A 13,867-nucleotide genomic window follows, 5' to 3' on the forward strand; every position below is an offset into this window, starting at 1 on the left:
TGGTTGACGGAGGTTCGCGATATAGAAGTAAACAGTAGCGGGGAGCGGACATCACTCGTCGGTCCTAACTGTTTAAATCTTCTTAAGTTAGAACTCTGACCTCGAAATAGTGCGGATGATTGTCGACAGTTCAGATAGTTCTTGGTTGACCTCTTCAGCCCTTCAGGGAGCGTACATTGTTCGACGGATTTTAGTAGCGTTGTCTGATAGACTGTGTCAAAAACTTTTGACAAGTCCAGCGCAACTAGTATCGTCTCACAAGGTGTATTATTTTTTTTAGGCCATGAACTGTCTGGGCGTTTATGACGCTAAGTGTTGTGGTGCTGCTGTGCACTTTATGGAAACCATGTTGATGCTCTGCTATATTCATGTATGGTGAGTAAAAGTCGTGAGTAACAATAAATAGGAGTCTTCACTACTGAGGAGGGGATAGTTATCGGGCGATAAGGCTTCCATAGGTCGGGAAGGACGAGGACCTTAGTTAGGTATTTTACTTTCGTCGAACCGAATCGAAAAATAACTAACACTATATATGTGTGTGAAAAGTATATTAAATTCCAATTATTGATAGCTGCCTATTTGCTCATCGAAAAGAGTTCTTATTTGTACTACTAATTATTTCAATTAAAAATAAACAAAGATTAATCTCTTAACGCAATGGAGTGTACAATATTTTTGGACAGTCTGTTTTCAGCGAATACAAAGAAACTGGATGGTTTGCTCTCGCGAGAACATAGCACATAAAGTTTTCCGGTGGAAAAGCATGGCGTACCCACATCTAAACCACGACCAAACAACGTTTAGCCTTGTGAGTTATTCATCGAGTGCGTTTAAATTTAATTGGCACATCTGGAAGAATCATAGGGATTCGTGGCAGCAATACATTTTCGCCTCGAAACTATCCGCTCAAAATGATGGTTACGAAAAACCGTTAATTGAAATAATATTTAGATGTGTGTTCATTTTTGAATAAAGTACAGTTATTCTTTAAATAATCAACAAACCATTTGTTTGTGGAAGAAATAGGTATAGTCGTTGTAATCAAGCATTTGCTTTCATAAAAATCAGTGCCTAACCAAGTAAATCGGACTTAATAAAATTCCATGTATATCGCAATATCAAAATTGTATAAAGTCGAGTCAATACATTCTTTAGCACCAATATACCTTATAAAAAATTTCAATATTTTGGTTGCCAATAATATTCAATATTTCACCAAAATTAAGTGAAAGTGTATTATTGGATATACCATAGTTTTATGCTGAAAATGTATGATATCGACACATATTACCCCCACTATCATATACTACATGATTTTCATTAGTTCTGAATTAAATTGGGATTTCCCGTCCTTTGGTTGATGTTTTCATCACCCCCTTTATTACATTTAGCTTTGATTGAGTTTATATCACGTATATCTCATTTGAGTTAATTATGATGAATTGTTTCTTACTTGTTTAATATAAAGTTTTGCAACACCTGAAAGTATTTTTCTACCTTTGACTTTTGCAAATTTCGAGAGTACACAATATTCGATTAACCTCAACTTAGCCCTTCCTTACTTACTTCTATATAGGTATACTTATGCAAATGGTGGAAAAAATTTGTAAGTACAAGATGAAATTAATATAAAACAAGTAAGGAAGGGCTAAGTTTGGATGTAACCGAATATTTTATACTCTCGCAAAGTCAAATGGTATACTCGTTTGAAATTTCTTTGTGGGTTGACTGATATTTTCGGTAGAAGGTCAACTATAGGCTCTGGGGTCCACATATTTAGTACTTAGGGGCTTGAACAGTTTTGGTTCGATTTAGACAATTTTTGGTCACAAGGTGGCATACTTTAAACGCATTATTCACGCAAAGTTTTACCCCGATATATCCATTGTTGCTTGAACATACTGGAAAGTGAAAGAATCAAATAGAATTTAAAATGGTGTTATCTGGGAAATAGGCGTGGTTGTAGTCCGATTTCGTCCATTTTCGCACTATAACATAGAGATATGAGAAGAATGTTATGTACCGAATTTGGTTGAAATTGGTTAAGCAGATCTCAAGATATGGGCTTTCACCTAAAAGTGGGCTGTGCCACGCCCACTGTCTAATTTTGAACGCGGTTCCAATAAAGTCATCTCATACCATCCCAGGGATACAATTTAATGTCTCTGGCGTGTTTAGTGCTTGATTTATCGCGCTTTTAGTAGTTTTTAACAGTACCGTTATATGGAGAGTGGGCGGAGTTGCCACCCGATTTCAACTATTTTCACACCGTCAATAGAGGTTCTAAAAACATTTGCTTCCAGTGAATTTTGTTATTATAACATTAGCGGTTTAGGAGATATGCACATTAAACCTAATAGAGGCGGGACCACGCCCACTTTATAAAAAAAATTTAACTGCAGCTGCCCCTCCCTATTGTGATCCTGTATACCAAATAAGAGTCTTGTATCTTGATGTGGAGCTTAGTTATGGCAATTTATTTGTTTTTGAATAATGGCGTTTTGTGGGCGTGGTAGTGGTCCGATTACGCCCATCTGCAATACCAACCATCTCACGGTACCAAGAAACATGTCTATCAAGTTTCATAAAGATATCTCAATTTTTACTTAGGTTAGAGCTTGCACGGACGGACGGACGGACAGACAGTCACCCGGATTTCCACTCGTTTCTTCATCCTGATCATTTATATATTATATATATAACCCTATATCTAACTCGATTAGTTTTAGGTGATACAAACAACCATTAGGTGAACAAAACTATTATACTCTGAAGCAACAGGTTGCGGAAGTATAAAAATAAATATTCTTCGAAAGTTTCATAAAATATTTAAAGTAAACTTTTTTATACTCTCGCAACCTGTTGCTACAGAGGATTTATACAATTTGTATTGTTTTCCTCCCTTGTTTTAATCTGGAGCGAATAATGGTGACAAATTTGCAATGTGACGATTTAAATGGTATTCAGTAGTTATTAGGAACATGTAAAGTCCATTGCTTTTCCCATAAAACCTCTTTGGGGAAAAAGCACTATCCCGGATCGCAACTCTCCGTAATGCCTTCATAAACAAGTGGAAAGGCGGAAATGACTTTGTCAGGTACACGTGAGCTAGGGGAAGTATTGACACGATTTAATCTATTTTTTGCTCTAAGGTACATAACTACCACAAGATTTGATTTCTATTAAGATATAGCTCAGATTGACCAATATGTTGGTATAAAGTAAGCTAAAAGTTGCAAATTCTTAAGTTAGGTAATTTTTGACACGGGTGTCGAGCCTCTACAGGTATACCTAATATAATTTTAAAATTTCCGGTTGGTTATCTATAAATCGGTCCACGATTTACTCAAGTTCTCATATATGACTGAATATGTTTTCTTAACCATAGTGGGGTTTAGCCCTGAATATGAAGAAAATCGGAGTTTTTGGTAATTACCATATATGTGACCTCCAACAGCACTGATATCACGAATATAAGGATTTGTGCTTTAGGTTGTCTCTAGTTTTGTAGAGAAACCGGGTTAAATGTCTAGCAAAAATGTAAGTTCATTAAAATCTCCTCAGTTTAAATAATAAAGTTTAGTCTAGTATTCGAATATTTCCTTATCAAAGTAATAAATCGACAATATGTCGATATGTACATAATATTTTTTACACATTGTATAAAAAATCTCATAAATGTGAAGCTAATTCCAATAATAATTTTATACCAGTACATCGAGTGCGTATTATAAATTTATTAAGATAAGCGATATGTGAGCGCTTTACAATGATTAAATAACATACTCCGCTCATGAATGCCAAATATATTTATATGTATGTATATGATTGCACTTGAAATATTATATGAGTAACCAAAATAAATTACAAATATGCCTTAAAGTTTCTACAATACTTTATTATTTAATTATTGAAATTTTATATTATATATAAATGGGAATATTTAAACATAGAAATGTTTCTATAAAACAATTAATTCAGAACTAAATATTTGTTTCATTTTAAAATTTTTTAAGCAATGGTCTGCGGTTCAATATATTTTACTTCATATGTTCAATTTTTTGTTCGATAATGCGTGTTAAAACATCCATTAAGTAATCAAAACAATCAAGTAAAGAAAATTCAAGGAAGTGTGTGTTTAGGAATTCTTGTACCAACACTAAGAGAGTGCTTTGACATTTCCAACTTTCACAATGAAATAGAGTGCATACAGTTTTACGCTGCTTCATTCACAAGGAATATGGTCGGTATAATAAAGGGCAGAGTTAGACAATCGTCAATGCTGGTAATATTTTTATACTTTCGCAACCTGTTGATACTCTGTAGCTTTGTAGTTTTGTTCAGCTAACGGTTGTTGTTTTATCACCTAAAACTAATCGAGTTAGATATAGGGATATATATATATAAATGATTAGGATGAAGAGACGAGTTGAAATCCGGGTGACTGTCTGTCCGTCCGTCCGTCCGTGCAAGCTCTAACCTAAGTAAAAATTGAGATATCTTTATGAAACTTGATAGACATGTTTCTTGGTACCGTGAGATGGTTGGTATTGCAGATGGGCGTAATCGGACCATTGCCACGCCCACAAAACGCCATTAATCAAAAACAAATAAATTGTCATAACTAAGCTCGGCAATAAGATACAAGACTGTTATTTACTACAAAGGATTACATTAGGGAGGGGCATCTGCAGGTAAAAAATGTTTTCAAAGTGGGCGTGGTCCCTAATAGGTTTAATGTGCATATCTCCTAAACCGCTAATGCTATAATAACAAAATTCACTGGAAGCAAATATTTTTAGAACCTCTATCTACAGTGTGAAGTTGAAATCGGGTGGCAACTCCGCCCTCTCCCCATATAACGGTACTGTTAAAAACTACTAAAAGCGCGATAAATCAAGCACTAAACACGCCAGAGACATTAAATTTTATCTCTGGGATGGTATAAGATGACTTCATAGGAACCGCGTTCAAAATTAGACAGTGGGTGTCGCACCGCCCACTTTTAGCTGAAAACCCATATCTTGAGATCTGCTTAACCGATTTCAATCAAATTCGGTGCATAACGTTCTTTTTAAATTACTATGTTATAGTGCGAAAATGGGCGAAATCGGACTACAACCACGCCTATTTCCTTTATAGTACCATTTTCAATTCCATCTGATTATTTCACTTTCCCCTATGCATATCAAGCAACAATGATTATATCGGGGTAAAACTTTGCGTGAATAATACGTTTAAAGTATGCCACCTTGTGACCAAAAATTGTCTCAATTGAACCAAAACTGTTTAAGCCCCTAAGTACTAAATAAGTGGACCCCAGTGCCTATAGTTAACTTCTACCGAAAATATCAGTCAATCCACAAAGAAATCTCAAACGAGTATATCATTTGACTTTGCGAGAGTATAAAATGTTCGGTTACATCCGAACTTAGCCCTTCCTTACTTGTTTGGTATATATCTGTTTGTAAAAGTTTTTAATTTTAATTTCAACTAAATTATAATATGTACAGAACTTTTCCTACTTTGGCTACGACAACGACAACTTTATTGGACAACTCTCAATGTAGGTTGAGCATCAGTTAACTAACTCAAGTTAAATTAAAAAATTTTTCCCGAACCCGGAGTTCTTGAATGGGCCCGCATTTTCCAAAAAATTTAGTGAATAGTTAAAAATAAGAAAGATTTTGATAGTTAATAGTTCAATCATTTATTTAAACGTTGGGATTACAGATAAAGGAACGTTTTCTCGCTTTTGTAGATTGTAATGAAAAAGTTATTACCATTTTAATTTGCAAAGCATTGGAAAATAAAACATTCCTATAGAAGATTGCCGTGGACTGGATTAAGATAATGGTAGTAATATGAGCAGTAAATATGAAGGTGCGCAAGTTAACATCCAACGAAAAATAAGTATGCAGTTCTTTCGCTATGTGGTGAATTTGGTTGGAGTCGACTCGGCTAAATACTGTTCCCGAGCAATAACTTTTTTCGATGTCGTTCAAAAATATTTAAATATTTTCAGTAGAAGCACACAACGTTGGAAAATCCTTAAATCCAAAATACGCAATTTACTTCACAGTCTTTCTAATACAAGGTGGTCTGCCAGAACCGATGCCGTCAATCCATTTGCGAAAAATCTTCCCGGATTAATAATTGCTTTGAAAGAAGTTAAAAAACTTAACCTCATGGTAGAAACTCGTCGAGACGTTGATAAAATTTTCCTTCAGTCAATCAATGAAAGAAACTTAGTTCTTCAAGAGATCAATGCCATTCGATACAATTTGCAACTTCTGCGCGACCAGTAGAGAGTAATTTATAATTAATGCAAAATTGCTGCAGAGAATTTAGAGCTTGTCGAGACGATTTTATCACCAGTAAACATAAAAAAAAAACACGGAAACGACCACGACCTACATAAAGAAGTGGATGAAAATTATAGTAAAGAAGAAATTTAATTCAAAATAATTCGTTCTTATTCCTATGGAAGTTCTACTCCAAATTAGAATTGAATGACATCAGTGCTCGAAAATTATGAAAATTTTATCCAAATATTTGCATCGCTTTGAGAATATTTTGCACTTTACCCGTTTCTGTTTCACCACCCCGATCGTTTAGTGCTTTAGCAAGGATCAAAAATTTTTATCGATCATGCTCGTCACAGGGTAAGATTTCAGGACTAGTTACACTGTGTCTAGAGGTAGAATTAACCACGTAGTTGGATTTCCAGACTATTATCGATGCATTCGCTGCCACAAACTTAATCGCGAAAGTCAACAGATTTCAAAAGAACCGTTTTTTCATTAAATAGATCGATAAATAAATGTTTGAATGAGATGTTTCTGTCTTCTTATTACCTTGCTATCCTATATTCATATATTGCGGTATAACCTAAAATAAATTTGTTGACTTAAAGTTTATGTATGAACTGATTTATATACATATGGTATTATTGATTTTCAAAATCGTACAAAACAAATTTCTTCCACCCAACATCACCAAGAAAGAAAGCTTTATACGTGTTTTTTTTTGCAATGTAAACGGTTCGATATATATTTTTAATTTTTGCATTTCCTTACAGAATTCAGATAAATTTACTGTACTTATGCTGTAATAATGAAAGTACTTAACAATAAATAATTTAATCAACGTGAACGCAGGGCTGTCTTTATCCGGTATTTTAAATCCTCTATTGACTAGGCAGTAGGTTTTGTTCACACCTCATTTAAATCATATCATATCATTATAAACAGAACAAAACGGCGCAACAATTACACTAAAATCCCGTTATCATAAAAATGAAAATAGGGATATACATTTTTGTTTTTGCATTTTGAACTTAAAAATATAAAGAAGAAATACATATAGAAAATTTAAGCGGAATTACCTATTTACATTGTGTTTTTACTTCACTTAAAAAATTGTGTCGGGTGAACGCAGACTTTATTGGATATGTGTGTATCAACGTACTTTGGATGAAATCGCAACGTGTTAGTAATGGTTTAGTTGAAGCAACTGAAGTATGATGTCATCCAAAAGGTTGAAACCCTCTGCAATTCTCTCATTTAGCACCAGCATTGATAAATTCGATGGTCGTATTTGGGGTTTTATGCTTAGCCTGCTGGAATTTATGGCTATGAATTGAGTGCAACATTCCAATAGCACATGCTCCACATTTTCGGTCTTTATTTTGTAGAAACGACAGTTCTTTAAAGCGGTTACGGCCATGCTGTACGAATTATTACAGTTATATAAGTTCGCCCTCTATATAACGCCAAAGCGCCCCTGGTGGAGCTGATAATTTGGATAAATCTTTTAAGATCTTACCTCGTAGACTAGTGGTTTACGACGCTGGTATATGCTGCATTGTGAAAAACTTGTTTGATACCGAAGAATACAGAGATAACCAATCCACCGTTTTCAAAATTTCTTTGGATTCAATTGGTTATCTGAATAAAGGTAAGATCAAGAGGCCGTAATTAATTATGGACTCCGTTGAGTATGATACTCGCATACGTACGCCAGGGTCAGACTCATCAGTCCTTCTTAGTGGGCCAAAATTAAGTCCCGGCCTTTGCAGCGGTAGTGCCAGAAATATGCTGTCAGCTTCAGAATCATTGTACTTTGTATCCAATCTGGTTTGTGCACAGCGGCCGTTAAAGACTCGTTCCCTATTATGGCCCGTACCACCATCGGCTAGTCTACCATAAACACCATCATGGCCTCCATAGTTTCCCTAGTCAAGGCCTTTTGTAGACCAGCCTCGCTTAGCTTGAAGAAGTTTGCGTATTGTTGTGAATTTTTTTGGTGTCTCCCGGTGAAAACCGTAAGATTTTGTGATCTGACGTAATTTTATCCACTTTTGACATCAAAACATAGCAGAAAAAGAAGTTACGAATGTATCATCGAATTTGAACTGCTCTGCTGACAAGAATCTACATTTTCACTTATTTTTATTTGGAATGGGTCGGGTAGATCTAGCGATATAGGATTTTACCAAAATGTGGGAGTTACGATATCAAATTTTTACTGTACATTGAGTGTTAGTGACGCGTCTCTTTTGTGAGTTATCGCCTTTTCAGTGGTCAAAAGTTATGGACCAAAGATTCAAAGTCATTTACTAATGAATAATTATGCTATAATGTTAGCACTCAACATTGACATTATTACTTCCCCTTTCTTTCACAAACGCCTTTTTAAGGTTTAAATTGAAATATTCTTTATTTTTTTATTGAATGTTTCACAAGTTTTTTATTGGTTTAACACTTTTGTGATAAAAATTAATACTACGATTTTAAACTCAGAAAGTTTTGACGGTTGGTAGCGGAGATAGCGATTTCATACATTTACGTTGCGCAAAGAGGTCGGAATTATTTCGAATGAGGTGAATTGAAGATCCAATCCCTCTTTTTGTTGATGGTGTGGGGTGTCATCGTGTATGGTGGTAACTTCTGTGCTGACATCGTGTGCAGTGTGGTCGTTTATGTTGTGAGTGCGTGTTGTGTTCCAAGGTGTGGTGTGTTGTATTAGGGTGTGACATTATTTACCCTGAAGAAGCGGTGTAGTTGGAAGGGGAGTTTATAGTCATTTAAACATCCTGGGCCCCCTAGGCGAATATTTTGCCTAGTAGTACAGATATGCTGTAAATGTCCCAGGTATCACGGCGTACTGCAATTGGAGTAGCCGAGAGCGCGGTATGCATGATAATGCAGTAGTGGTAGATCCATATTTACCTGTACGTGTAGGATGGAATCTTGATTTTGAAATGGGTATTATGTTTTTTGATTTGGAAGTTAGTGCGTTAAGCAAGCAACGTTGTTTTGCATTTATTCGATTTGTTGTTGTGACGACGTATTATTAGATGGTATAATTTTGTTTATTCATTTTATTGCCGGTTATGTACTATTACTTTATTATCGGCTTATAGGATGGCGACTCCACGCCTAGCTCAGATATGGCCAGAATGGGTGCTCCTTTGAAACCTGAAGAGGGATCTTGCGAGCGTAAGATTTGTGATTTACGTCTACTTTTTAAGTGGATTTGTACACGTATTACAAGTATTTCCCATAAACCACCAATACGAAGGGGGCTTAGATATATGCGATTAGAGCGACCTTTGCTTGTTGTAAGGCTTGGTGCGTCATTGCATCGCATTGGGAGCATGCTGATCGCTTAACTTTATTTTTAAATTGTTTTATAATTTTGAAAAAGTAAGCTACTAGAGCACAATTTGTTATGTGTCGATTTTTTCGACTTTTTTGGGACAATTTGGATATATGTATGTTAAAGTGCGTATGCACTAATTTGGCAAGTAGGAGGGCACAACATATCTCAAGCTTTTTGAATCAGGATTTTTCTATCATTATTGGCAAGAGCCATCCTGCGGGGTCGAAAAGTTACATATTTGTGTTTTTTAAAACTGATCTTGTCAGAAGGGACTCTGACTTTGTTTTTTCGGCCAATTCTTGGAGTGTGAATTTAGTGGTAGTCGTATGACGTACCGACCATTATTTGATCGAGTAGTTGTGGCTTTGTAGAAGTCTTTACAATACTGATCTTCTGGGGTTTTAATTGATATGAGGGGGCATTTTTCTAACTCCCGAAATTTCCTTGATTGTGAATTAAGGTATTCTTTTGAATTTTCGTCAACTTGAGTTGTTGATGTGGAAACTGGTTCAGTAACCAGTCCACTTAGAATCCAACCGAATATAGTATTTTGGGCTAGAAGGGTCGTTGAAATTTTTTCAACACCTTCAAGCATTATTTGCGGTATAAGGTCGCTGCCTACTATTATATCTATTTGAGCGGGGGTATTGCAGTTGGGATCTGCTAGCTTCAGGTGTGAAACCTTTTGCCAATGCTTGCTATTTGTATGATAGCTTGGAAGCATATTTGTTAGCTGCGGTAAGACTATAGCTTCTGCTTTAATTCTCTTATCCGTTTGGGGGGAAATTAGGGCAATGGGGCAGATATTATTTGAGTTTTGGACTACTCTTCCGCCCATTCCCGTGATTTCAAAGTTGGCTTGTTTTGTTGGCAGTTGTAGCCTATTTTGTACCCTAGACGCTATGAAAGATCGTTGTGATCCTTGGTCTATTAAGGCCCTAAGTTTAAACAGTTCTCCTCGGTGTTCGATGGAGATGACTGCTGTGGGTAGTAATGCCCTATTTTGTATTTCGCTGTGTAGCGTTTGAGTGTGTTGTGCCTTTGAGCAACATGGTGTCATTAGGCAATTTTCGGTATTGTGGTTTTCGGGATTTGTAGTTGAAACTAAACCCGTGGTTCTTTTTATACTAATATATGCACTCTTTTGGGGTGAGCTGGGCAATGTGCTGTAGTGAAGCATTGTGTGATGTCTTTTTCGACAGTAGATGCAATTGAATTTGCTTTTACAATTTTTATGAGTATGCGTATGTGACAAGCAATTTGTACATACTCTTTTTGTTCTTATAAAATTGTTTCTTTCTTGAATTTTTAATTTTTTAAATATCTCGCAAGATTGTAGTTTATGCCCTCTTGTGCATAGTTCGCATGACGTATGCTTATTCTGTTCGGATGTGAACGATTGCGTTTTGTAAAATCTTCTGAGGAATTTGTTTTTGCTACTAGCTTGGGGTCTATTGAAGCTTCTTTTTAGGTCGTTTTGAACAATTTTTGTTTTAATTAGTTTTTTATCTACCCTTTCAGCGATTTCGTACTGGGTAGTTAGAAAGTCTTTCATTTGTTGCCACGTGGGGCATTTCTTTCGTGATGAGAGCGATTGCTCCCATAAAAGTAACGATTTTTCTGGTAATGCGGCAGTGCATATGTTTACCAGTATAGGGTCCCAGCTGTCTGTGGGAATATTTTGTGTCGATAAAACCGACAAACAGTTTGAAACAGTGGATTGTAGTCTTATAAACTCTTCACTGGTTTCTTTTTGAATCTTAGGCAAGTTTAATAGTGTCGTTACTCGGTTATCGACCAATATTCTTTCATTTTCATATCTGGATTTTAGAGCTTCCCAAGCCAAATTAAAATTGTCGTCATTTAGTGCGAACTGTTTTACTATTGCGCCTGCTTGACCTTTAGTTTTGTATCGGAGGTGATACAATTTTTGCGCTTTTGATAATTTTGGATGGTTGATGTATACGGCAGTGAACATGTCCCGGAAGGACGGCCATTCTTCATAACCTCCATAAAATATTTCTGTGTCACATGCGGGCACCTCGAGATGGATGCCCGAACTTGCCTCTTGACTTTGAATTTGTGGCAGCTCTACTCTCGGATGCGGAGTAGGTGCAATCGCTTTTATTAGCTTTAATTGATCAGAAATCATAGCTTTTGTTTCTTCATACTGGTCTAAGCAGTTTTCGTATAGTGCGTAAGCCGATAATTTAAAATCGTGTGGTAGATCTGAATTGTCATAATCTACTATGGCGTCATGAGCCGTTTGGAGACGAGTCCAAAAATTTTCAATATTTTGTTTTTTTATTTCCAATAACGATTCAGAGATGTCTTGAATCGGTGAAGATGAAAATCGAGTGCAGTATCGTGTTAATCTGTCACTCTCGGCAATGAATTTGGCAACACAAATATTTTTGCCTTTTATGTGCTTTGTGGTAACCTGTCTTGCGCGTGTAGCTTCTACAGGTGTAATTTGATTTTTATCGTCATTAACCATTTTTGTTTTGTTATTTATTACTATATGTGTCAAAGTTAATTAAAATTTTCTCAGTGTAAACTGATTTAAATGCAGCAATAAATGATAATTAATACCGAATACTATTTTACGTATATACGATTTTTTTTTCGGACTAGATAAATATTTACTTGCGAAATTATTTTTTAATTTGTATTTTATTTTAAATATATATTTGTGAGCGTAATTTAAATTTTCTTAATTTAGTTATTAAGAATGGCACTTTTAATTTAAGAATACTTATTATGTCCTTATGTTGATGTATTTAGGTACACCCTAATACACGGACTTGTTATTATATATTTATGTGCTCGTGAAATTGAGAGCTCGTTGAAGAGATCAATACACTTTGTACATAAGTATGCACATTTTCTAATGCAATTGAGAGCTCGTTGAAGAGATCAATGTGCTTTTTTTATACTCTCGCAACCTGTTGCTACAGAGTATAATAGTTTTGTTCACCTAACGGTTGTTTGTATCACCTAAAACTAATCGAGTTAGATATAGGGTTATATATATATAAATGATCAGGATGAAGAGACGAGTTGAAATCCGGGTGACTGTCTGTCCGTCCGTCCGTCTGTCCGTCCGTCTGTCCGTCTGTCCGTCCGTCCGTGCAAGCTCTAACTTGAGTAAAAATTGAGATATCTTTATGAAACTTGGTAGACATGTTTCATGGTACCGTGAGACGGTTGGTATTGCAGATGGGCGTAATCGGACCACTGCCACGCCCACAAAACGCCATTAATCAAAAACAAATAACTTGCCATAACTAAGCTCCGCAATAAGATACAAGACTGTTATTTGGTACACAGGATCACATTAGGGAGGGGCATCTGCAGTTAAAATTTTTTTTAAAAAAGTGGGCGTGGTCCCGCCTCTAATAGGTTTAATGTGCATATCTCCTAAACCGCTAATGCTATAATAACAAAATTCACTGGAAGCAAATATTTTTAGCACTTCTATTGACGGTGTGAAAATAGTTGAAATCGGGTGGCAACTCCGCCCACTCCCCATATAACGGTACTGTTAAAAACTACTAAAAGCGCGATAAATCAAGCACTAAACACGCCAGAGTCATTAAATTTTATCTCTGGGATGGTATGAGATGACTTTATAGGAACCGCGTTTAAAATTAGACAGTGGGCGTGGCACAGCCCACTTTTAGGTGAAAACCCATATCTTGAGATCTGCTTAACCGATTTCAACCAAATTCGGTGCATAACGTTCTTTTCATGTTTCTATGTCACAGTGCAAAAATGGGCGAAATCGGACTACAACCACGCCTACTTTCCATATAACACCATTTTAAATTCCATCTGATTATTTCACTTTCCACTATGCAAATCAGGCAACAATGACTGTATCGGGATAAAACTTTGCGTGAATAATGCGATTAAAGTATGCCACCTTGTGGCCAAAAATTGTCTAAATCGAACCAAAACTGTTTAAGCCCCTAAGTACTAAATATGTGGACCCCAGTGCCTATAGTTGACCTTCTACCGAAAATATCAGCCAATCCACAAAGAAATCTCAAACGAGTATACTATTTGACTTTGCGAGAGTATAAAATGTTCGGTTACATCCGAACTTAGCCCTTCCTTACTTGTTTTTGTATGCAATCCTGCTTGTTTGTTACATTGAATATATGTAAAATTGTAAATATATATGTAACATATGAATGTA

The 13,867-nt window shown here is 35.9% G+C and overlaps 1 protein-coding gene across 5 annotated transcripts in view; it reads left to right on the top strand.

Annotated features, from left to right (window-relative positions):
• Window positions 1–13,867, top strand: part of LOC106622780 (equilibrative nucleoside transporter 1) — a 242,831-nt gene that overhangs the window by 13,275 nt on the left and 215,689 nt on the right. For 3 of the 5 annotated variants that reach the window (XM_070112932.1, XM_070112938.1, XM_070112937.1), the window contains exon 1: window positions 354–375. The exons of the other annotated variants lie outside the window; for them this stretch is intronic. In XM_070112932.1, coding sequence (XP_069969033.1) covers window positions 369–375 — 7 coding nt within the window. In that variant the 5' untranslated portion in view covers window positions 354–368. Of the gene's footprint in view, window positions 1–353; window positions 376–13,867 lie in introns of those variants that run through there. 5 annotated transcript variants of the gene reach the window in all.

The sequence above is a fragment of the Bactrocera oleae genome, chromosome 2, assembly GCF_042242935.1.
Source record: "Bactrocera oleae isolate idBacOlea1 chromosome 2, idBacOlea1, whole genome shotgun sequence".
NCBI classification, from domain to species: domain Eukaryota; kingdom Metazoa; phylum Arthropoda; class Insecta; order Diptera; family Tephritidae; genus Bactrocera; species Bactrocera oleae.